The following is a 22,507-nucleotide window of genomic DNA, read 5'->3' as shown; positions in this document are numbered from 1 at the left end:
TGTTACACTTTCACGCATCAGTATCATACACAGCACAGGAGCTCGACCTGGAAATGCATCACTGGTATATGCTTAAAAAGAAAACGGAGCAAGAAAATGCATCGAAAAAATGAGTCCCTACGAAAAGACAAAAGTCGGCTGCAACTGGCAAGACACGTTTCGCAAACAACATTCGCCATTAGGCAGATACACAAAGTAGTTTGCTATCATTTCAGGTCTGGCTACGCAGCGAGTTTTTCGCTTCTTCACTTTTGCATCTTTAGGATGTTAATTCCACAATACGTCTTCCGTCTTTATAATCGATCTCCTCTGCGAGACAAACATGCTCGTATTCACGAGTAAAAAACCGCGAACGCTAGCCATTGGGTAGTGAAAGCTGCTACCTAGCATTGAGATCATTTGGACATGTGAAATGAAGATTTGGAACAAAAATTAACATGAAAACGAAAATCTCGAAGCGTAGCCAGCATTTAAATGAAGGGTTCATGTAGGGCGACGCGAAAGATGCCCTACCGCGCCCAAGATAACCCTATTGCTTTTACGGAAGACTGGCAAGTACCGATGCCGGTATAAGTAAATAATACACATGTCGGGCCGGTTCGTTAAGCGACACAAAAAAAAACTGATTTGCATAGGATTCGGGAGTTTCGAGCACGCATCATTCGCTGTCGCTCAAATATCACTTCGTCAGCCTCCTCTCCAGTCACGCACATTTCATGGAATTACCAGAAGCGCTAGACGTCGCGGAAAATGTAACCCAAGCTGAGCAAACGCATATGCCACTGTTAGTCTGCCGCTGAGCTGAAAGATCTGACCGCCTGGCCTGCTCGCCTATAGCCACAAAGCCTGCCTGGATACCTAAACGGTAATATACACCAGCCACGACCACTGGCTTATCACGGAAGACGGAGACGCCGCTACATGGGCAGCGGCCTAACTGGGTACCTGACGCCCGTTCGGACCACTGAATTCATCACTAGAGGCCCTACACAGCGTCCGCACATACCATCCTACTGGCGCTCCACTTGGCACCGGAAAAACATTGGCACATACATCTAAAAAATAGCCTGGACCGCACTGGCGTCCGGCCACCCCAGCCAGCCTCCACATAGTGCAGACCGGCTGGGGAGCGGCCCAGGCGGGGCACGGGTCGACGAGATCGTTGGCGGGCGCACTGGGCCCGCTATGGCACCGCGGCAGGCACATGGTTGATACGCTACGATCTACATGGCGCGGTAGCTCTCCATTTTAACCCTGTGCGACGGGTAGTCGCTCACAATCGTGCATACTTCGCCACAAGTACATACACTGCAGGTGCTAGCGGGACTGGCAAACGCAGTCCCACGCCCCACGTCTCTAGGGGATGCGGTGCTCACAATAGCCGAGCTGACGGTTCGCCCATTCCCGCCGACGGTACCTGCCGAGTACCTCTGCCGGCTCCGACAGGGTTAGCGCGGCCCGGCCGGGGGGCGCAGGGAAAGCGGCGGCGGCGGCGGCGCCGTCCGTTTCGGAGTGGCCGGGCTGGGCCGGCGGCCGGCAACCGGTGGCGGCCTGCCCGCCGGGGACATGACGGGTAGTCGGGAGCCGACAGGCGAGCACGGCTGTCGGGGCGACGGTCGGTCCGGCGACGACTGGTGCTGCTGGGGAGCCGGACGATCCGGAGGGGGCTGCTGTTGGTGCGGCTGTTGGTGCGGCTGCTGGTGCTGCTGTGGTGCCAGACGCTCAGACGGCGACTGGTGCTGTTGCAGCCCCGGACGCTCTGGAAGTGACTTGTGCTGTTGGTGCTGCTGTGGAAAAGAAAGAGAATGAAACGTTAGGTACTTAATGGTCAGCTCACGGACCTCATCAATCTGCCCCCGGGTAAGTGAAGTTTTAACTTTTCCAGGTAGACGAGAACAGTCCAGGCGGTGTAGGCGCGTCAAGTCTCGGCGAGACCGCCTTCAATTATAATGGTCGACCATTCAATGCTCGAGCTGAGTCGTGCGTACTGCATAAGCCCTGGTCAATCATGATGCAGCAGCTCAGCATGCATAACTCTACAGTCTACATGGATCAGCGCCCACGATCAGAGCTCTTTGCAGCTATGGCCGTTAGCATTCCGTTCGCATCCCTTCAAATCAGAGGTGTTCTCTAAAAACTATCCCTTCCACACGGACAAGCAGAGCTGTTGGGACCGTCCCACCGGCAACGAACCTACCTGATTCGAGTGGCGCTCCACGATCTGCAGCATCTGCTGCTCCAGCCGCTTCAGCTTGGCCTGGTACTTGCGCTTCGTCTTCTCCAGAGCGTCCGCCAGAGCTCTGACAAAGATGACCATGGTCCATTTATCATTCATGAAACAATTATTTGTCACAAATGTGGGTTGGTAAAAAAGAGCCACTGAAGGCAAATAAATGATGTAAATCCCATGGTATTCGAAGTTAAACATATTGTCAGCGTCGTTGCAATTCTCATTTCTACTTCATAGAGAAGTGCAAGCACCTCCTTCCCACTCAAAATGATAGAAAGCACAGGACCCTGCAAGTGTCTGTGTGTGAGCGCGCACACAACAACGCGTGTCTGTAGCGGCGACTGACCCGTTGGCCCGTTTGAGTTCAGCGATGAACTGGTCGGCGTGCTGCTGTCGTTTCTCAGCCGTCCGCGTCACCTCGTCCAGACTGGCGGAGAGCTGGCGAACCTGTGTCTGCAGCGCCGCTTCTGGGCCGCCGTCCTCAGAGCCGGGCTGGTCAACGGCGTCAGAAGAGTGCTGCCGGTGCAGACGGGGAACAGCAGTCAGGACAACAGGTGGCAACAGTCGTCGCACGCAAATTGCACAACTGAGCTCCATAGACCTGAGTTTACTTAATTACAATCCTGTCACTTCTGAGCGTGCTCCAGAAAAGTTATTTTCTACCTGAGGTAGCCGCTTTCTCGACCACCTGTCCCGTGATGCGCCACTGTCCGAGTCACTGTTACTAGCGCAGTCGTCCCTTTAGCGAGCCGCACGCACCTGTTCCCGGTCGTTTGCGGCGGCCGGTCCCCGCAGCCGCTCCAACTGCAGCCGGTGAGCCTGCTCACTAGCCGCGCACGAGGCCAGCTTCAGCTCCAGACCGGTCCGCTCCCGCTCGACCAGAAAGAGCCGCGAGCGCAGCTCCGCCCGCTCCTCCCGTAGCGCCATCAGCTCCTGGGGCACACAGAGAACACCCACAATCAGCTCCTGGGGCACAGAGAAAACTCACAATCAGCTCCTGGGGCATAGACAGATATCAACAGCAGCTCTTGGGACACAGAGACGGTATCTACATCACCATCAGCTCCTAGGGTACAGACAGAGAGATCACCATCAGCTCCTGGGACACACAGAGATCACCATCAGCTCCTGGGACACAGAGAAAACTAGCCATCAGCTCCTGGGACAGACAGGATATATATGTCACCACCGGCTCCTGGGACTCAAACACTCAACATCGGCTCACTAATGTCTACACTCAAAATCGTGCACAATCTGAGAATCCTCTAGTATCTTTTTAAACGTTCTCACTCTCATGCGGTCCAGTGCTTTACGATCACAACCGGCCCGGCACCCGCTACCCCATAGTCCTATCAAGTCCGGTCCCATCCAGTACCACCCTGATATGTATCCCACTGTCCCACCCAGTCCAGTGTCCCACAGCCGCACCTGCACCAGCACGGCGTGTTCCAGGTCGAGCCGCTGCGCCGCGGCCGGGCTGAGCGGCCGCGGCGGCGGCGGCGTGTGGCATGTCGACTCCAGGTGCACCGTCGTGCCGCACACCAGCGCCCGCTCCACCTTGAGCCGCTGGATGTGCTGGCGGACGCGCGTCTCGTCCGAGCGGCCCACGTCCACGTCCACGCCGCTCGATGACGAGGACGTCGTGCTGTGTGAGGGGAGTCGGGCCCGCTGTCACATTATGTACGAGTTGGTTGGATGGACATTGGACACATGCATTCACGGATAAATCCACAAGCATGGAAAGTGACGGAAAATGGTCACTAAGGCTCAGTTATTATTACATTTCGGTGATTCCCTAATGGCATTGCAAATTAGCGTTGCATGTTATGCAGAAAGAAAAACGAATCTTGCATTTTCCAGTACGGTATGTTCGGAGTAAGGTTTGATTTGACACGCGCGACGGCTGAATGTTGCGGACAGACAGCCGGCTCCCCTTGCAGCAGACCCGTCAGCCTCGTCATCCCTCAGCTGCGTTACACGTCCGCCGGCTCACCTGGTGTTCTGACTGCCATCCTCAGAGGCGGCTGCCGCGCGCCGGTCCAGCCGGCTGAGCGCGTGGCGGGCCACGTTCTCGCAGCTGCGCCGCTGCTCGCTGGCCACTCTCAGCGCGGTCTCGGCGTCGGCGGCCGGCAGCCGTCCGGCGGCCGTGCCCAGTCCGGCGGCGCGGCAGCTGGCCAGCAGCAGCGCCAGCTCAGAGTCCTGCAGCGCCACCAGCAGGTCGAACGCCTCCGTCAGCTGGTCGCCGGCCTCGGCCGCCAGCTGCAGCGCCACGCAGTTGCTCTCGTAGCGGCCGCAGAGCGCGGCCAGGTGCTCGCTCTGGGCGCGCGCCGTCTCCAAGCTGAGCGTTAGGACGTCTACCTGCGACTGGCTGTGCTCGAGCCGCGCGCGCAGCCGCTCCGCCTCCAGCTGGGCCCGCAGCAGCCGCTCCGGGTCGCCGCCCGCGGCGTGCAACGCCTCCTGGGCCGCCGAGGCGCCCTGGTACTCCTGCACCAGGTGCTCGGCCACCCGCGTGCTCTCCACCTGACGGAGGCGCACTATTACGTCAGCAACCACGGACGAGTGCCAAATGCCGTAAAAGCAGGCACGTGCACGGAAAAGAACGAATACACACAAGACACAAGCAAAATTCACAATGCTGAAATTATTGATACGTGAAATTGAAAATAAAACAGTAGCAAATGCTCATAAAAATCGACCATTACATGCCAATAACAAAGAACCAACCTGTGTTTGGCCCACCCAAAGGGATACCTTTCAACCCACCCACACTTGAGCCCCACTAGCCTAGAACACCCCGCGCTCACCCCGAGTGCGGCGATGTGCGAGCCGGTGACTCCTGCGGCCGGCCGGAGCCGCACCCGTTCGGCGACACGTGGTACGACCGGAGACGGGCCGGCCGAGCCTCCCGAGCGGCCCGAGCGGGCCGAGCGGGGCGAGGCGCACTCGACCAGCCGCTGGTACTCGAGAACCTGGACACATGCCGGTCAGAGAAAGAGTTAGCGACAGTGCACCCGGAACGTATACAGAAGGACACCAATCGACACGGCACGCGTCAATCAGAGAGAAACGACTAGCGCGACAGGCACCAATCAGAAAAGGCGCTGCTGAAAGTGATCAAAATATGAGGTTTCTAACGCGACTGTCGAAAAACCGCTGATGAAACGGAAAGCGTAAACACATTTCAGTAGTTCATCGGTTTCAGTAGTCAGTAACACGCGTACACCGCGACGACGCATGGAGACCACGCCGGCCCTGTCAGGACGGGGGCCGGAGCTCGGCCGTGTCGGGCCGCCGTCCCGGACAGTAAAGTGATCTTGCCCCGGACCCACCTGTCGTCGCAGTCGGTCACGCTCCTCGGCGGCCCCCTCGGTGCCGATCCTGCACCGGTTGATCTCGGCTTCCTGCTGTCCCAGCCGCTCCTGTGTACAGAGCGAACGGTCACCAACGCGGCCGCGGGCATCCAATCAGACGTGTTTACAGAAGGGCTGTATTAGAACGCAGCACACCCAAAAATCCGGTGGTCAAATAGCGCAGTGTCGGCTGTTTCCGTCGACCTTAAAGCAATAATGCCGACTGGTGAATTTTGAAGAGCTCTATGCCAAAAATGTTGATGTAATTTCACAACATTTCGCCACTATAGCATGTTTATTGTCCAGAGACCCTGCTGTCAGCAGTGTTGCTAGTGTTGATATACTCAAGTGCCCAAGTTGGCAGAAGATTGATTGATCTGCGGAAAGTTGGACGTGTCGGGCGTTTTCAGAAGTCGGAGATAATTTATACCAGATTGGTGTCCGCCTGTGAGGGCCGGGCGGCTCGCGGTCGGGGCGGTCCGCGGCAGTCATGTCGCGGGCGGAGACCGGCCCACTAACAGCCGCCGTGTGCCGCCCACTTCTGTTCCGGACAGGTCAGGGAGAGCGGCCGGAGAGCAGCGGACGACACCGGGCGCCTCTGACCGCCGGGTCTCTGACGGCGCCGTCTGATTGTGGCCGCCCAGTGTCCGGCTGATCCCTTCGCTCCGTCATGTCGCAGCTGGCGGGCCAGCGCCGATCCTCTGTCCCCGGCCATCTCATCAGCCGGCGGGCCGGACGGTCGGCCGACGCTGAGTGAGCGCCCGGGACGGCTGAGTCGGCGACCGCCGACAGACGGCCGACGGGGGGTACTGCGGGACGGGAGACGGAGGTCCCGGGGGAGGGAGACAGCGCGTCCCGAGGGAGCGGAAGACGCAAGGAAAGGGACGTGTGCAATATCTCATCCATACTGGCAACGATACTGACAGCGATACCGGTACGCGACAGCCGCGATACGGCAACATTGAACAATAAACATATACCAACATACGGCGCCAATACCAATATGTGGCACCGATACCAGTATACGGCATCGATATCGTTAGACTGTACCGGTATGTGAGGAGAGAGAGGGTGACACAAATCTCACCTGCAGTCGTCCATTCTCCTTCACCAGCGAGTGGATCTCGCGCTCCAGTGTCCGGTGGCCGTCCGATGGTGGCGGAGCGCTGCTGACCGCCGGCCGGGCCGCTCCGGCCGGCTGCGGGACGGAGCCGAGTGTCAATGCACGGTATCACCCGACCGGTAATGAGTAATTATCACCTACTGAGCCTGACCCCATCGGACCATGCGTGTACCAACTGCTCACTTCAGGCAAACGATACAGATCGTCCGGTAGTCGGCACATACTATACCATTAGCCAACCACACAAGATGTCCGTAAAAGTCGACCATCTGTTCTCAGAGACAGACCACCGGAGCACATCACAGAGAATCTAGAGACGGCCAGCAGCTGACGCAGGCTGGTCCCTGATTAGCATATGAATATTATTCAGCGAAAATGTAAAATCGTCTGGGGCGCCTGTCGTTCGTAGAGGAAGACTCCGGCTTAAAAACTTTTTGAGACTTTAAGACTGTTTCGGTGGAGACTCACCGAGCGCGGTCGGTCCGCGGCGGGCTCCGGATTATGCTCCGGCTCCGGCTCCCGGTCCGGCTCCGCCTCAGACTCCGGCTCCGTCATCTGACACGCCTTGTCGGCACTATCGGCGGCCCCAAGCGGGTCGGCCGCTGCCAGTGCTGAAAACGGACAAAGGAGGCAAATGTGACCTGTCTGGCACCGGTCTCTGCCGCCGCCAGTACTGGAAAAGGACAAAGGAAGGCAAACGTGACCTGCCTGATGCGGGTCGGCCGCCGCCAGTGCTGCAAGAGAACGGGAGGGGAGGACAAATGTGACCTCTCTCACACTAAATATGTGGCATAGACGGAGTTCATACGGAGTTTATACGGAGTTCACAAAGGACAATCTGATCGATTCAATGAATCGATCAGGTATTTCGCAGCCTAAAATAAAAAGCACTGAACTGAGTGAACAGTGAACGAGAAGAATGTCTACCCACCCGTCGTGGCATGTTGCACCGAGGTCTGTCTGGCCCCCAGCGGCTCTTCCAGTCCGGAGTGTGGCGCGTCTCGGCCGAGGTCGCCGGGCGAGGCCGGCCGCCGGCGCTCGCCCTCCGGCGCGGCCGAGTCCGAGTCCGGAGCCGAGTCGGGCGGCAGCTCGCCGGACGGCGCCGCCGACTCGGAGTCGGAGTCGGAGTCAGCCTCGTCCTCGTCCTCCTCGGCGATGGCGGCGGCGCGCTGGTGCTGCAGCTTGCGCGTCAGCTCGGCGATGACGCTGTGCAGCTCGACCAGGCGCTGTTCGTACCGCTCGGCGGTCGAGCGCTCGCTGCGCGCCTGCTCCCGCTGTGAGTGCAGAGTCACACAGTCACACACAGTTTAACAGTCACAGACACAGCAGCTCCCCACGTGCCTGCCCCCGCTGTGGGTGCAGAGTCACACACAGTCACACAGAGCACTTACTGCGCGCCTGCTCCCGCTGCAGGGTCACAGACACGTACTGACAGTCACAACGACAGCTCATCGCACGCCTGCTCCCGCTGTGGGACCAGTCATTTTTACAGTGACAAACGGTCACACAGTCTCACACAGTCACACAGTAACACCGAGCGCTCCCCGCGCGCCTGCTCCCGCTATGAGTGCACAGTCACACAGTCACACACAGTAACACCGAGCGCTCACCGCGCGGCTCTTCCCGCTGTGGGTACACGGTCACACAGTTTAACAGTCACAGACACAACGACAGCTCACCGCGCGCCTGCTCCCGCTGCAGGGTTACAGACACGTACTGACAGTCACAACGACAGCTCATCGCACGCCTGCTCCCGCTGTAGGACCAGTCATTTTTACAGTGACAAACGGTCACACAGTCTCACACAGTCACACAGTAACACCGAGCGCTCCCCGCGCGCCTGCTCCCTCTGACGGTACACTACATAGCCACACACACAGTTACACACCGGTCAGCGTCCAAGCGCTCCCTGCGCGCCTGCTTCCGCTGTGAATACAGACACAGAGACACACAGTCACCACGCGCGTACTCCCGATGTGAGTACAGTCACACAGTCACACAGTGACAATCAGCAGTGAGCACTCACCGCACGCCTGCTCCCGCTGCTGACATACAGGCACACAGTGCAGTCAGCAAACTGGACGATTTTGTGCAAACTAGCAGCCATAACTCTCTTAGGTGTTGTTTTTATCCGCTGGTACTGAGAGCGTGAGATGATGTTTTTCGTACTCCAGCGTAGATGGGTAGCCATACGGATGGGTAGATGGGTAATCCAAAGGCCCGGGGTTCGAATCCCCGTACAGCCCAAATCTTTAACGAGTTTGCAAAAGATGACGGAGGTCATCACTGTCAACCGTGGAAGCCGTATGGCTACCCATCTACGCTGGAGTACGAAAAACATCATCTCACGCTCTCAGTCCCAGCGGATAAAAACAACACCTAAGAATGATCCGCATAAAACTTGGCAGAAAGCTCGATAAAGTAATTGGTCTGTATAGCTCAGAGGTAAAGCATTGGAGCGCTAATCCAAAGGCCCGGGGTTCGAATCCCCGTACAGCCCAAATCTTTAACGAGTTTGCAAAAGATGACGGAGGTCATCACTGTCAACCGTGGAAGCCGTATGGCTACCCATCTACGCTGGAGTACGAAAAACATCATCTCTAGCAGCCATAACGATGGCCTAACCGCAAAACGACGGATTGACCCAAAGAACGGACGTGTCACATACAGTTCTAGAGGAGCGGCCCTCTCATCTCAGCATTTTCGCAGCATGCTTTTGCTGCTGATGGAACTTCCGGGCTGTCGCCTCAGCTCGTAAGGGCGGGCTTTCAAGCGTCCATTTAAGTTGCAATGAAAATGTTACTGACGACCAGAGTCAATTTTATTCACAAAGCAGAGATGAACAAGTGTCCTGTGATACGTCGTTCGGCATTCACGCCGCTAAAGTGCTTTTGCTCGTTCTCGGCACGATAGACCGTTACTGGAAGAAAAGTATCAAGATTGAGCGCAGGTCGTCTTGAAAGCTGGTCAGTCGACTTTGTCGATTAAGTTTCGGCGAGTTAACTGCTGCTGTTATCAGTGCGTCGGTGATGACCTGGCAGTCGTTCAAAGACTGAAACGAAAAGGAAAAGTTCGCCTGGCCGCTACGGCTACAGAGCCCTTTGGAACGCTGACAGTGATGCATTGAAAAGACCAACAAAGGCCAACGAATTGAGGAGCCCTTAACCCGCGCCCCACTGGGGGGGGGGGCTATTTATAGCCCCCCTCCCGTTTTTCTGCAATAACTTCCAAACCGCTTGACGGATCGACGCCAAACTTACAGTACCTTTGGCTGCATCAATTTGACACCTTGTGTCAAAATTTGAACTTCGTAGCTACCATAGGTCAGCCGGAAATGACGTCAGAGTGACGTCATGTTCGGCCGATTTCGACGCAAAACATTGAACCACGGCAATCGCTCCCAAGAGCTCAGTTTTTAAGCTAGATCCAATTTCTTTGCATGAAAGGACTCAGAATTGACCGCGCTATCAAACTGCTATCTCGAATTTTCAAAATTTTGAAAATTTCGAAAATTTGATATAATAATATTCAAAATATGTATTTTTATATTTTTTTCAAAAAGTTTTTGACTTTTCGAAAAAACCGGAATATATGTGACAGAACGCTTGATTATGACTAACTCTAGCAAGTTTTAGCTAAATATCTTCAAAAATGGCCAAGTTATGCGCATTATTGCAAAAAATTCACAATTATTAATTTTTCAAATCACTTTTTCAGTACGTATTTGACATCGTACACCAATATAAATGGCACCATCGTGTTCCTGAGCTCAAACTGCATCCAATAGACACCTTTTTTGTTGAAAAATTTTAACTTCAAAATTTGACCTTTTTTGACCTGAAAGTGACCTGACCTAAGCTAAATTCGACTCAAAATGACCTCGAATGACACAGACGACATCAAATTCGAAATCTATGGCCTAAATGGACCATAAAACATGTGTCACGTGACCGACGCATGATAAAATATTTTCGTGACCTGTGATGACCTGACCTTGACCTGAAATCAAAGTAAAAGCTTGGTACCCTCAGGGTATCTAGAGCATCTGTTTAAGAGTGTGTGTACCAAAAATGAGCCTGATCTGACTTGTAAGACGGCGGCCAGAGCCCAAAATGTGAACAAGCCAAAATGCTAATAATTTTTACTTTGACCTGACCTGTGACGTCATCGGTGACCTCGAGGTCAATGAAATTAGGTTTCGCTCGACAGTTTTTCCGGTGCTATCAGACGCCGTTTGAATTTTGACGATCGGCCCAGTAGTTTCGGAGTTAGGAGGGGGGCTATGAATAGCCCCCCCCCCCCCCCAGTAGGGCGTGTTATACACAGACCCCAGTGGGGCGCGGGTTAAATCAAACCAAACGGCGCAACAAGGAACGAATTCACCAGCGTGAAACACGGTTGTCACGGTGGCCCCCAATAACTCCCGTTTTCTGACACCACATGACGTACCCTGGTTGTCGCCACATCAATTTCAGATTCCAGCTACCGGATCCAGGGCATCGGCACAATTCTCACAAAAGGCATTAGAGATGCAGATCACCGTCAGAGTCATAGTCCGAGCCCGGAAAGTCAGTGCCTCATTCAGTTATCCTGAATAGTACGTCCCGCGAAAGGAATCCCATCGACTACCGTTCGGTGATGGTCCCGGAGCCGGGGTGGCGGCCCTGCCCGGAATTCCGGCCGTGCGCGGCACGCTCCAGCGCGCGGCCAATCTGTCACCGATCCGGACCAGTGACGGCGCGCCAATAAAGCTGCCTCACCCCGGCCCGGGAGCGGCCGCTCGATACCCTCAGCCGCCGCCCGCCGAGGTGATGACCGGGCCGGCCGGCTCTGGCAGCCCCTCCCCGGGCGGGAGCGGCGGCGGGCGGGCGGCGGAGAGGGCCGGCAGCCGGGCCGGATACGGAGCCTGAATGGACCGCTAACGAGGGTCATCTGCCGGTACGGAGACCCCCGGCCCCTCCCCTGCCTCCGGTGTTCGCGGGACGCTGTAGTAGCCACACTGGGCTGGCCTCTGGTCCACGAGGCGGCGCACAATACCACCGCATCGCATAGAAAGAACCATCGAACTCACGGCCCCTGAGCTGTAATCCTCCGAGGGAAAATTTAGAGTAAATGCACGGCCAGGTGGCAAAATGGCTCACGGTGGCTGGTTCTCTGGTGTGCACTGGCAATATTCCTAACTACATAATTGACCGGTATACGGCTGTACTGAATACTGACAAGTAATCGAGGTGTGTGTCCGGAGTAAATTGACCAGCGTGCCTGTAACGAGAAGTTTTCGGGCAAAACAGTGTAAGGGGTGAAAGGACAAATGTCCGGAGTACCCGGTGAGTACTCACCAGTGTCCTGCTGAGTGCTTTCTGCAGCTGGCTGTTCTCCTCTGTGAGCTGAGCCAGTCGGGCGGCGCTGACGGCGAGCTCGGAACGGAGCGCAGCCACCGCCGCTTGGTGCACCTGGGGACGGTACCGGCGGGCCCTCGGGTCAGACAGGCGGACACCGCAGTCCGCAGGCCACACAAGTCAGTACCGTCGCCTGGTGCCCCTGGGGATGTAACCGGCCGGCGCACGGTAAGAAAGGCGGCACGATCGACCACACACACACCGCCCCCGGTGCATCTGATAATGGGCACCGGAGAGCACACAGTCAAACAGGCCAGACCAGTGAACACACGGTGAGACGCAATGTCCTCGGGACCCGGCAAGGTAGAGACCATAATAAAAAGGACAAAAATTACAAAACGATATCAACAGTGCAGAGTGGTCTATCAAATTATGTATATTTATGATTCTGATTGCTAGCCAAACAGTCAACACTTTAATTAATTCAGTCATTAACCGGAACAAAGCGCGCTGGAAGCCAAAGATGATTACGCATCGACCGGCGCCGGGAGGCAGCCGCCACCGCGGGCGGCTGCGGAGCCGGGAGCAGCCGGGAGCAGCCGGGGGCCGCCACTCGGCCGCTGCGGCAGAGCGAAGCCGCTGTGTCAGCGCCCGGGCCGGCGAGCTGCCGCCCCCGGACGAGATCGGCGGACCCAGGCAGTAAACACAGCCAGTGCACTGTCCCAGCAGTGGAATCAGCCTTCCTCTACGATGGATTAAGTCGCCTACCTCAGCTCTAGCACTTTTTCTCGTAAAAGAAAAGTCCCAGGCATAGTGGGCACAGTTGGGGAGTCCTTCAGTGGACACAGCTTTCGTCTCAAGTGGACTGATCAAGATTTTTCAGCTGGTCGGTAGGAAACACTACTGGCCAATCTGAGATCATGGAAGGGTGTAAGCTAACTAGAAGGTCCACGTAAGAGGCAGAGCAATGTAAGAGTGAGAACAAAAGAAAACAACTTTGGGAGCCGGGAACAAAACTACGCATCAGTGACACAGCCATTATCTAGACTTGCTCTGCACCCGCATCCGACCACTCTGAACATTGGGCAATGCAATGTTGTAGAAAAATACATGCGTAAAAGAGTTTGATTGCCGTACACGTAAAAGTTTATCCTACTTTGCATACCTTCGAAAGGAGATCGAATATCAGTAGCAGATGCAGCACCGACCACCGCTCACCAGCCCCGTATCGCCGGCGGCAGCCCAGCGCCTTCGCATGCCCCGGCGCCCTTCCCCGGCCGGCGGCGACCCCGGCCGACACCCGGCGCGCACGGTTAGTCGGCGGCAACTGGCCCACTGCCGACGGTATCGACGGCCGCCCGGCCGATCGACGCCGACCGCAGCCGACTCTACTCAGCTCCTCCGCCGACCGCAGCCAACCCTACTCGGCTTCTCCGCCGGCCGCGGCGCCGACGGCAGCCGACCTCACTATAGTAGGTTCCTCAGCCGGCCGCTCCATCGGCAGCATCTCCCCAGCCTGCCCCGTGCCGACCGCAGCACTGTAGGCCGGCAGCCTGAAAAAGCGCTAGAAATTCCCCCAAACTGACTGTCCGCAATATGAACAAAATAGGTATCATTTAATCCCAAATTGATCGAAGAATACGATTCCGATGCTAGTTTTGCCCTAAGGTCAAAATTGAGGTCGTCAGTTGTCACCAAACACAAGACAATTTAGACTCTCTATAGGCCACCACATTTACCGATTTTAATGATGAACTTTACTGGTAATTTATTAGTTGACCAATCGTCGTTTTGAACGAAATTTCCTGTCAGACTAGTTCAGGGCACTGTTGTTCACTGTGCCAACATCATTCTGACATATTGCATCGCTTTTCTGCAAGATAAGCTAGCTGTTTGCAAGCAGCTGCAAGACGTAATTTAAAATCATATCCAATTTTTTAATTAGACTTTTATAAAAACGTTATTTCGAGCGGCTAAAAATGAACATTTCATACTAGCCTCTGATTACTCATCTTTTGTTCCATATAGGTGCTTTGCTGCTTTTCCCTGCTACTTTTCGAGATATGCGCCAGTAAACCACATGATGTAGGGGCAATTGTCACCTCTCCGCTCTACTGAAGGCCCGGCGCTCTTTAAAACGCTGGAAGTTGTGAAAAACAAACGCTTATAATCTAAATGAAATATATGTCCCTGAGCTCAGAATTGATCAACGCACACAATGCTGTCAACATTTCTGGGCCAAACTCAAAAATTCAGTCATTATTATTATATTCAGTCACCCCTAAACACAAGTCAGTGATAATCAACAACAACTTGCTCTTTAGTTAGACTTTTTGAGATATGTTATTTCGAGCCGTTAAAAATGGCCATGCCATACAAACCACCAATCATCTTTCTGTCATGCCCTACTCGCAATTTTTGCTAATGCCTGCTACTCTTCGAGGTCACGTGACCTCACCATTAAAAGTGAATGGGGAAATAAGGAAACTGCTGTTTTTGCGCATGGAATGATTTCAAACTATCTCAAGCACACGGAATCGTGATTTCGTGCACTCCTTGCAAGATCCGATGCTTTACTTTTGCATTTTTGACCTTCCGTGACGTCATTTATGACGTCACACCGGTCATAGGAGTTTCTCGTCAATAACTCATGATCAAATTGAGCCAGCGACTCGGGAAAGCCACCAATGGACTCGGGAAGACCTCCCGAATCGAATGATATGCGATACGACCTCCTTCGATTAAGTTCGTGGCCTGATGGGCTCTGAACTGACCTTGACTCGAGGTCAATACCTTAAGTTGACCTCACCCGAACAAAAAGTATACCATTCGACGCGCCTGAGCCAGGCGAACACGATGGTGCCAAAATCGCTGCTCTGCGGCCATTTTTGCGAAATTATTTTCCAAAAACCAAACCCTACCTTGGGCTTTTTGACTTCACCTCAGAGGTTACCGGTTGACCTGGGACCTTAAAATCGGGTATCAATCGTTCCGCCTTGAAACGGTGCACACGCTTGTTTTTTCCGCGAGGCTCTAGCTCCATTAGGGGCGAAACGGCAAAAAGGGGTCGTACCAACCCTCCCCCTCGGCCGGCCGAGGGGGTGGGGGGTCCGACAATAGGTCCAGCGAGGGTTAAGCAGCCCCACTTCGTTTTTAGCATGTTTGCTTGTCACTGAGATCAACAACTCAATCACAAATAATTTCTAGCACTTTTCCGGACCCCCGGCCCAGTGTGCGCAGCTCCTCAGCCTGCCCCGCCAACCCACTCAGCTCCCCAGCCTACAGGCGCGCTCGTCTCTCCAGCCCGTGCCACTCTGCTCAGTCAGCTCAATCAGCGGCACCGATAACCCTCTTCAAACTTCCTGAATAATCACCGAAGGTGGGTCTATTCTATGGAGACTGAAGAGGGCCCTGTGCGCGTAAAATCGGTGTTCGCACATTCATTTCCCTCCTCTATTTTCATTATAATGCAAAAACTGCGTTTGGAGTAAAAGTTCAACACATATCGCCGATTTTTTCCGTTTTTTTTTCTGAAAATAACCACAGCGTCAATAAATGGCTGAAAAAATTACCGTTTTGTGATGATGTGCAGCCAGTCGGAGTCCAGAAGAAAAGAATATTGGAATGGAGCATTTATTTCCAAGCCATGTAATAAAAAATCAGCAAAAGTCTAGCGAGTATTTATTCCACTAAAAATTAGCTATCCGCTTCGGAGTTTCGAGGGCTCCGTATCGAACATCTCAGCAAAAAAAGTTTGAACTGGTAAAACACGAAAAATATGTCAAGGAGCTGGAAACGACCATACCAGGAAGCAAATAATGCATATATTATCCGTTTTATCTGTCCTATAACACACACGTAACAGCAGCGCCGTCGATAAAAGGCGATAAAGGTCCGCCACCGAGCGGTACGACCGGCTGTTTGGTTATGCGCGTGATGACGCAACACCTCGGCCCGTGGCCACCGCGCGGTGGTCGGCACCGAAGGTCTTCATGCTTATCGTCACTGCACAGTGCACAACACAAATGCTGAACAAAAATGAGCAGTTTAAGTGTAATAGAACGGCCAACTTCTTCGCAAACTGAAAATGTTACCGAACAGTCAACCAAAGGCGCGGAAAGTTAGTAATTGTTGACCACTTCAAAAAAACCCGTCGTTCGTCGAAACGTACTCGTATCTGAAACTGTAATGTGTTCCCAACATTCACTGCGTCAGTGACATGGGGTCGCTATTCTACGCTTTCACCAAATTTTGTTTTTGTTCCACTTTTAGTACCCTCAACAAGAACCAAGCTTGAGGATATTAAATCGGGTATCGCTAGACCATGTTAGACCCACGAGTCACGACCTCTTTCAATTTTTGTCAGACTGTGATACAAAATTTTATCTCAATTAGGACGAAACGAGACGTAAAAAAACTCCTCCCTCATGTGTGTTTAAGATAGTGCAAATGCAATGTGCGGGTGAGAGTCAACTGTCAAGCCACTTGCGTTCCAAAAATAACGCACCATCTGGCATCAGGATTGGCGTCAACTGCATGGAGATGGCCAAGCACAGCAAAACGCACCAATGCGGCGTGTTCTGCATGTAGTGATGATCCAAGTAAATGTTTCGTGTTGACAGTTTTAACTAGCCGGTGGTTTACTTTGAAAAACGGCTAACATGAAAAATGGCCGTTGGATAACATTGCGGGCTGGTGGACGGCGCGGCCAGTGCAGTGTTACTGACTCGGTCGGTCGGTCGTTAGTAGAATGGACTGGTTGGCAGCGCAATGCAGCAGCCTGCCGCCACTGGCCTGATCGGTCGGTTGTTAATACTGTGAACTGGTGCACAGCACAGCGCGGCCAGCCGGTGGTTAACAGAGTGCTGGTGGGCGGCACGGTGCCGCTATCGCCACTGACCTGATCGGCTGCCAGCAGCAGCTGGCAGCGCTCCTCGGACGGCTGGTGGCCGGCCCGCTCCAGCAGCGCCAGTAGACTGTCGGACGGGTCCCCGGAGGTGGCGCCCGACGACCACGACACGCAGTCGCCTGTGGAGGGAAGGTGGAGGTCAGCAGGGAAAACAGCCAGCACGGGTAGCACGGTTCAGAGACTTGGAAAATATGGAGAGGACGACAATGAATGATGGCGGTAGTCGAAAATACGTCGACGCACAATATCTTCGGGCCCGGCCAAACATGCCAGCGTTCTAGTGTCGGATATCTAGCTGACTACAAGCCTAATGTTCCCAAACACGCCCTTTAACTGGCCTCACGGGTTGATGATACACGATTCAGCCTAAGCTATTTCTCTGGTCTCGCCATGCCTGCTGCTACAACCCATCCATATATTCAGTCTGACAATGGCTGCTCGATTCTACAGCTGTTTACAGCCCACCCAGCCCAGCCCTGCGCTCCAGCGCGTCTGTCTGTCCGTCTCGGCCGGCCGCCACTCACCCAGCGGCGTGTCGGACGGCGCCAGCGGCGGCTGTCGGTCGCCGCCGTGGTCGGCCGGGGCGGCCGCCGGCTGCCGGAGACGCTCCACCTCTGTCCGCAGCTCGATCCAGGCGCGCAGGAAGTCGTCGCAGCTGAGCTGACCCATCTGATCGGCGCCCAGCTGGTTGAGGATGAGCGGCACGGCCTGTTCGTCCAGCCCCAGCTGGCGACACATCCGCTCCAGGTCCCATCTGACGGCAGAGAGCAGAGGAACATGGTCAGCGTTAACACTTGGTTACCGGCACCGCTCACAGTACGGCCTCACAGTAGGTGTTTCCACTATACTATAACGGCACAGATAGGATCAGTAATCGAAGAGACAAAGTCCCAAAAGTTACGATTTATCTGATACCCCGGGACTTCATTCAAGTCTGCCTTTCGAAGAGCATATTTCCTCCTACCGATTCGACACCATCTCAGAGCACCCTCTGATCCTTGTGTCCCACCTGTGGCTGTCCACGTACTTATCTAGGTAGCCGTCCTGGTTGGAGTCGAACACCCCGAACAGCCTCCTGAAGCGCTCCTGCTCCCTCTCCAGCCGTGCTCCGATGTCTCCCGCATCCTCTTCCCCCTCCTCCTCTGTCGTATCGCTGGCGGCAGCCGAGCACGGCGCTGGGTCGCCCAGTCCCAGCGGCATGGCGGCGAGCGGAGAGCGACCGCCTCAATAATCAGACGGACCCAGGCGCTGCCGACGAACGGTCACAGTGTCACGGTACGCTGATAGGTGCGCAAAGCATACGAAAGGCTTGCAAGACGGAACAGAAATGGGTGTACAATGTACATTATGCAGGTTTTCGCAAAGAAAGTGATGCTTAGATGACGAACATTGAGGCGTCACCTGTAACGCAGACATGTATAGCCGATAAGAAAAGCCATGTCAGGTGTTAATTATACCAACGGTGACAAGCTCATCAATCTTGACATGTGTTCCATGTCATATGAATAAAAAAACGAATAGTAATGAGACGATGAAAAATGGCTATGCAGTTTCGTGACCAGATCGGACCCAGCCATCCGGCATGTATTGTAATTAGATGCAGATTTCCGTTAGACTCGAGAGGCGAGAGCCTTCAGTTTCGCAAGCAGGAAAGCATCAGGTATTCTCTTTCAGAGCAAGTATTGGGATAGTACCGCCAACCATCCAGATAGAGAAGCGCCAAGTATCCGAATAGCGTCGCAAAGCATCCGGATATGACCGTATCTAAAATGGGTTGACGTCATGGGTACTGCTTGGGGGTTACAGACATGGATGATGTAATCGGTAGGTAACTAAATAACTGACTCATACCATGGTAGCTCATAAAATGGTAACATGGTGGGCAACTGACTAATGCTTTTCGTGACTGAAACTCTTTGTTCCTGGCTGATACCCATTCTAACTGGCTGATATTATTGGTTAGCGTCTGGTGCACTCGATAATTGACTGTCGCCATTTATTACTAACTGATCCTCTCGGTGATTGGCTGATTGCTACAGTAACTGATTTCCCGGGAACAGACCCCGCCGTCCGTCCGTCACCACCCGGGTCCCGGCGAATGACTAACGAGCCGGACAGCCGCGGAGATTGGCTCGGCTCGCGCCGATGACCGACAATAGAGGGGCACTGGCCGCAGAGAGCACAATTACCTTCTCCTCCAGTACCTACACACTACACAGAGACCTATATCTTGCTAATGATGGTCACAGGTGAATAGTCAGTCAATGGCAATGCCACGCGGAAGGATCGAGGACGCTTTTGCTAACTGGCTCGCATGATGAGCAATATTGTTGAATCAAATCTACATCTAAGGAGTCGGGCCAAAGGAATTGAGTTAGCCTGGAGTTGTTAATCTGACGGTGCAAGCAAAAAAAAAAAACTTGTTCTCGAGCAGTTCGTCACTTTTCAACAAAGACTCCAGTCAAAGATAACAGATTGGCAAACTTTCCACGTTTCGAGTATAACAACAAAGGAGGCTGCCGAAAACATCAGCAAACTCTATGGACGCGGCGACTGCGGCTAGTTTTCCGGGAATGACCGACGAAGATCGCCAGCCTAGAAGACAGGACGAGAGAAAGGCGCTGGAGCTTAACCGCTTCCCTCCATCCGCCCTCAGACATTGTGGAAGTGCACCCCAGGCCCTGGCATGAGGTGAATTATTGGGCATGTAGGGTCTGACAATGCGATCTCCGATACTGCATTATGGTGCTCTATGACACGGAAATCGACATATTGTTGCGGTTTAAGTTGTTAATGACAGCGTATTGCTTACTCATTACCATGAATCCCAACCACACACAGAACCCAAACCAATTTAGGACTTCAACCTCGTCCTCCAGCAATCATGTATTGTGACTTTGTTGATGCTGATAAGCCGGGATCAGCGGGCGTCATCCTCGACGCCATTATCGACGACAAACTGCCGGCACCGATGGGGCACACACTGTTCCGAGGGAACGCTGTTGTTCAAGGGTCGCTGTCAGCTGTCGCCCATAGCATCCGACGAATGGCACACATACAGACAGGGCTGCTGCTTTTGGAAAACCTCAACATCCATTTGTTCAGTCCCAATAACAGGCCTCACGAAGAGGTCTCACTTCCTGAAATCCTTCAAAGTCAAAGTCAAAGTCAATAGGTAAAGACAAGGCAACAGGTACTGGATGATGTGGCATTATGTGAATGCAAATGGAGGGACCCCATTTGGAGAGTTTGAGCCAAAGAGAAGAGATGCTTCCAGTCAGAACTGAAGGAATGCCAATTAGTACCAGTGCCACTGATACAGTACCAGTTCAAGGTATGTAGGGATGCATCGAGGCCCATTAGGGGCCAGAGTAGGCCCATCAAGTGCAACATGGGCAATATCATGGCCCATGCGTGGCAGAGTCCAACATTGGCTGAGCAGGGGCGATCAAAAGGTTGTTGAGATCAGGGGCAGGAACATCATTGCTGACTATGGGCCAGCAAACAGAATCCAGCCCTAGCTGAGCAGGGGTGGTCAAAAAGTTGTTGGGATCAGATACAGGAGCATCAGTGCTCACCATGGACCAGCAAATAATATTTGGGATTGGTAAAAAGCTATCAATTAGGGGTGCAGAAAGACCATCAAGGATAGGCTTAGAGCCTCATAAGCTACAGCTAGCTACATCAGAGCTGGTGCAGCTAAGGCTAGGTAAATGAGAGCATTCTATTCTGATCTGAGTGCAGATTGGTCAATATTCCCTTATTTGTTGATGCTGCACACTAACATAGCTTCAACAGAAGTTGTTGATAAGCCTCTGCAACCACCTGTCACAATTTTTTTTGTGATGCTACAGAAACTGAAGTTTATCCAACATGCTTCTGCCCACAGTCTGCCAAGAGAAGGTTCCAATAACTATGCTGGAATACAAAACATGGGTGCCAAATTTGAGGAGGTCTTGTTTCAGGATACCTATAAGAAGCATCTTGTCTTTGGCCGGTGCAGGGGCACTCAGCCAAAGTGAGGTTCAGTGCCCGTTCACTGTGGTGACAAAATGGTGTAAAATTTTGCAAAGTGGAGCACGCCCTAACAGAATGTTTATCAGCTCTATTGGAGCAGGGTTGACCAAGAAAATGGTGACAGTGGGCAGAGGTCACACACTAGGTACACAGCAAGTGGCAGCAGCAGTTCAGATAAGCTGACCAATAGCCTATCTGTAATTGCATTACATATCATGTATGCATACCTACTCTTAAGCTTTCCAGTGAAAATGTTTGGTTAACAATTCTATTTATGCACCCTTTATTGATGCAACTTGTCAATTCTCAGTGTTGATGTTTTGCAGTAGCCAGTAGGTACCCACTACCAGTACCCACGGCTCAAAGAGGTAAGCATGTAGCTATCTTAAGTAGGAAGTAGGAACAAAGGTGACACAACAACAAACAAGTACAACCTTGAGCCTGTACAAATGACAAGTGCGAAACAACTCATTGGCCTTGCGTACATTTGTTATTATTGCATCACAAACATGGAATAAGACATAGTAAGCATAGAATAGAGAATTAGAATACAAAATGAAAGCTCCATTTCCAAAATTTTCAAGATGGTATGCATGAGCAAAAAAAATGTATTGAACTCACCATAAAATGGTGTGCGAAGCTGAAGCTGCGGAACAAGTTGAAGTTGCCAGTGCAAGTGAAGGCCGTCAGCATTTCAGAATTGACTCCAAACTGACAAGTATCCTTTTATTGGATAAAATACCATGATACCAAACCAACACTGAATATGGGAATCTTGCTTAGAATCATGCACAGAATCACACACCATCCCCCATCACAGTGAAATATGAGTTTGTTTTGGTTCGTTTTGCACAAAAATGCACTTGTGAGTTGTGAGTGTTCAGAGAATCAGTGACCTGGTTCGCATGGTGAAGAATTTACGTATCAGCTTAAAGGATTGCTGCTCGCAGAAAATTGTTTCAATCCTATTGGTCAATTTCCCTGCCCATCGTGCTAATCTTGGCGCTGATGTGAGCAATCTTCAGGATTAAAATCGCTTAAAAAGCTGCAAAAAAATTATCCGGCTTTGCTGATCCAACACGTGGCTTTTCAGAATAAATCGAAGATATTATACTTATAACAGAGTGATTTGATATGGAAAAAGTTTGCTCGCAAGACTTCCCTCTATCCACCCTCAGACGACTCTGGCCCAAGTGGTGCAGATATGGCAAAATAGCTTGACCGTTGGTAGGTATTTTTCTAAACATATGAATTCAGCAAGGACTAAGGAGAGACCCTTAGCGCCTTTCACGGGGCCATCCGGGGCACCCAGATCTCCCCCTCCCCCCCCCCCCGTCCAAGGCTCGGCGGTATGATAGGATCTTACAAAAAATGTGCACATACTTGTGAAGGTCCTTGGTCTATGCTCTATTCGCCTCGTGACTCAGAAGTGGCTGACATCTGACGTGTCGGACCCCTGCCCCACCTATCCTTTTGGCAATCTTCAACCATCAGCCAATAGCCATCACCCCCCCCCCCCCCTCGAAAGCGATTTAGCTT

General features: G+C 53.0%; 1 protein-coding gene across 1 annotated transcript; it reads right to left on the bottom strand.

The window, feature by feature from the left end:
* Positions 1-620: 620 nt before the first annotated feature.
* On the bottom strand, positions 621-22,265 carry LOC122387741 (colorectal mutant cancer protein-like). The gene is made up of 18 exons (XM_043378179.1): positions 21,590-22,265; positions 17,979-18,199; positions 17,476-17,705; positions 16,943-17,070; positions 12,043-12,156; positions 8,592-8,629; positions 8,314-8,329; positions 7,635-7,977; positions 7,172-7,314; positions 6,668-6,778; positions 5,560-5,649; positions 5,035-5,199; positions 4,224-4,750; positions 3,659-3,875; positions 2,990-3,163; positions 2,577-2,746; positions 2,198-2,300; positions 621-1,787 (listed from the first exon to the last, which is right to left on the bottom strand). The coding sequence occupies exons 2-18, from the start codon at positions 18,149-18,151 to the stop codon at positions 1,449-1,451; spliced, it is 3,081 nt and encodes a 1,026-aa protein (XP_043234114.1). The 5' UTR covers positions 18,152-18,199; positions 21,590-22,265; the 3' UTR covers positions 621-1,448.
* Positions 22,266-22,507: the final 242 nt, after the last annotated feature.

The sequence above is a fragment of the Amphibalanus amphitrite genome, unplaced genomic scaffold, assembly GCF_019059575.1.
Source record: "Amphibalanus amphitrite isolate SeventyFive unplaced genomic scaffold, NRLGWU_Aamphi_draft 000296F_arrow, whole genome shotgun sequence".
Classification (NCBI taxonomy): Eukaryota; Metazoa; Arthropoda; class Thecostraca; order Balanomorpha; family Balanidae; genus Amphibalanus; species Amphibalanus amphitrite.
The sequence above is the reverse complement of the archived record's forward strand: the minus strand, read 5'-3'. Positions and strand labels throughout refer to the sequence as shown.

Bases quoted from the DNA above. Each gene is read 5' to 3' on its own strand.
- LOC122387741 (XM_043378179.1), bottom strand. From the start codon at position 18,151: ATGCCGCTGGGACTGGGCGACCCAGCGCCGTGCTCGGCTGCCGCCAGC. The intron at 2,301-2,576 runs GTCAGTCGCCGC...CATCTTTGTCAG, and splicing joins GAACTCAAACGGGCCAACGG to AGCTCTGGCGGACGCTCTGG. The intron at 1,788-2,197 runs GTAGGTTCGTTG...TCTTTTCCACAG, and splicing joins TGGAGCGCCACTCGAATCAG to CAGCACCAACAGCACAAGTC.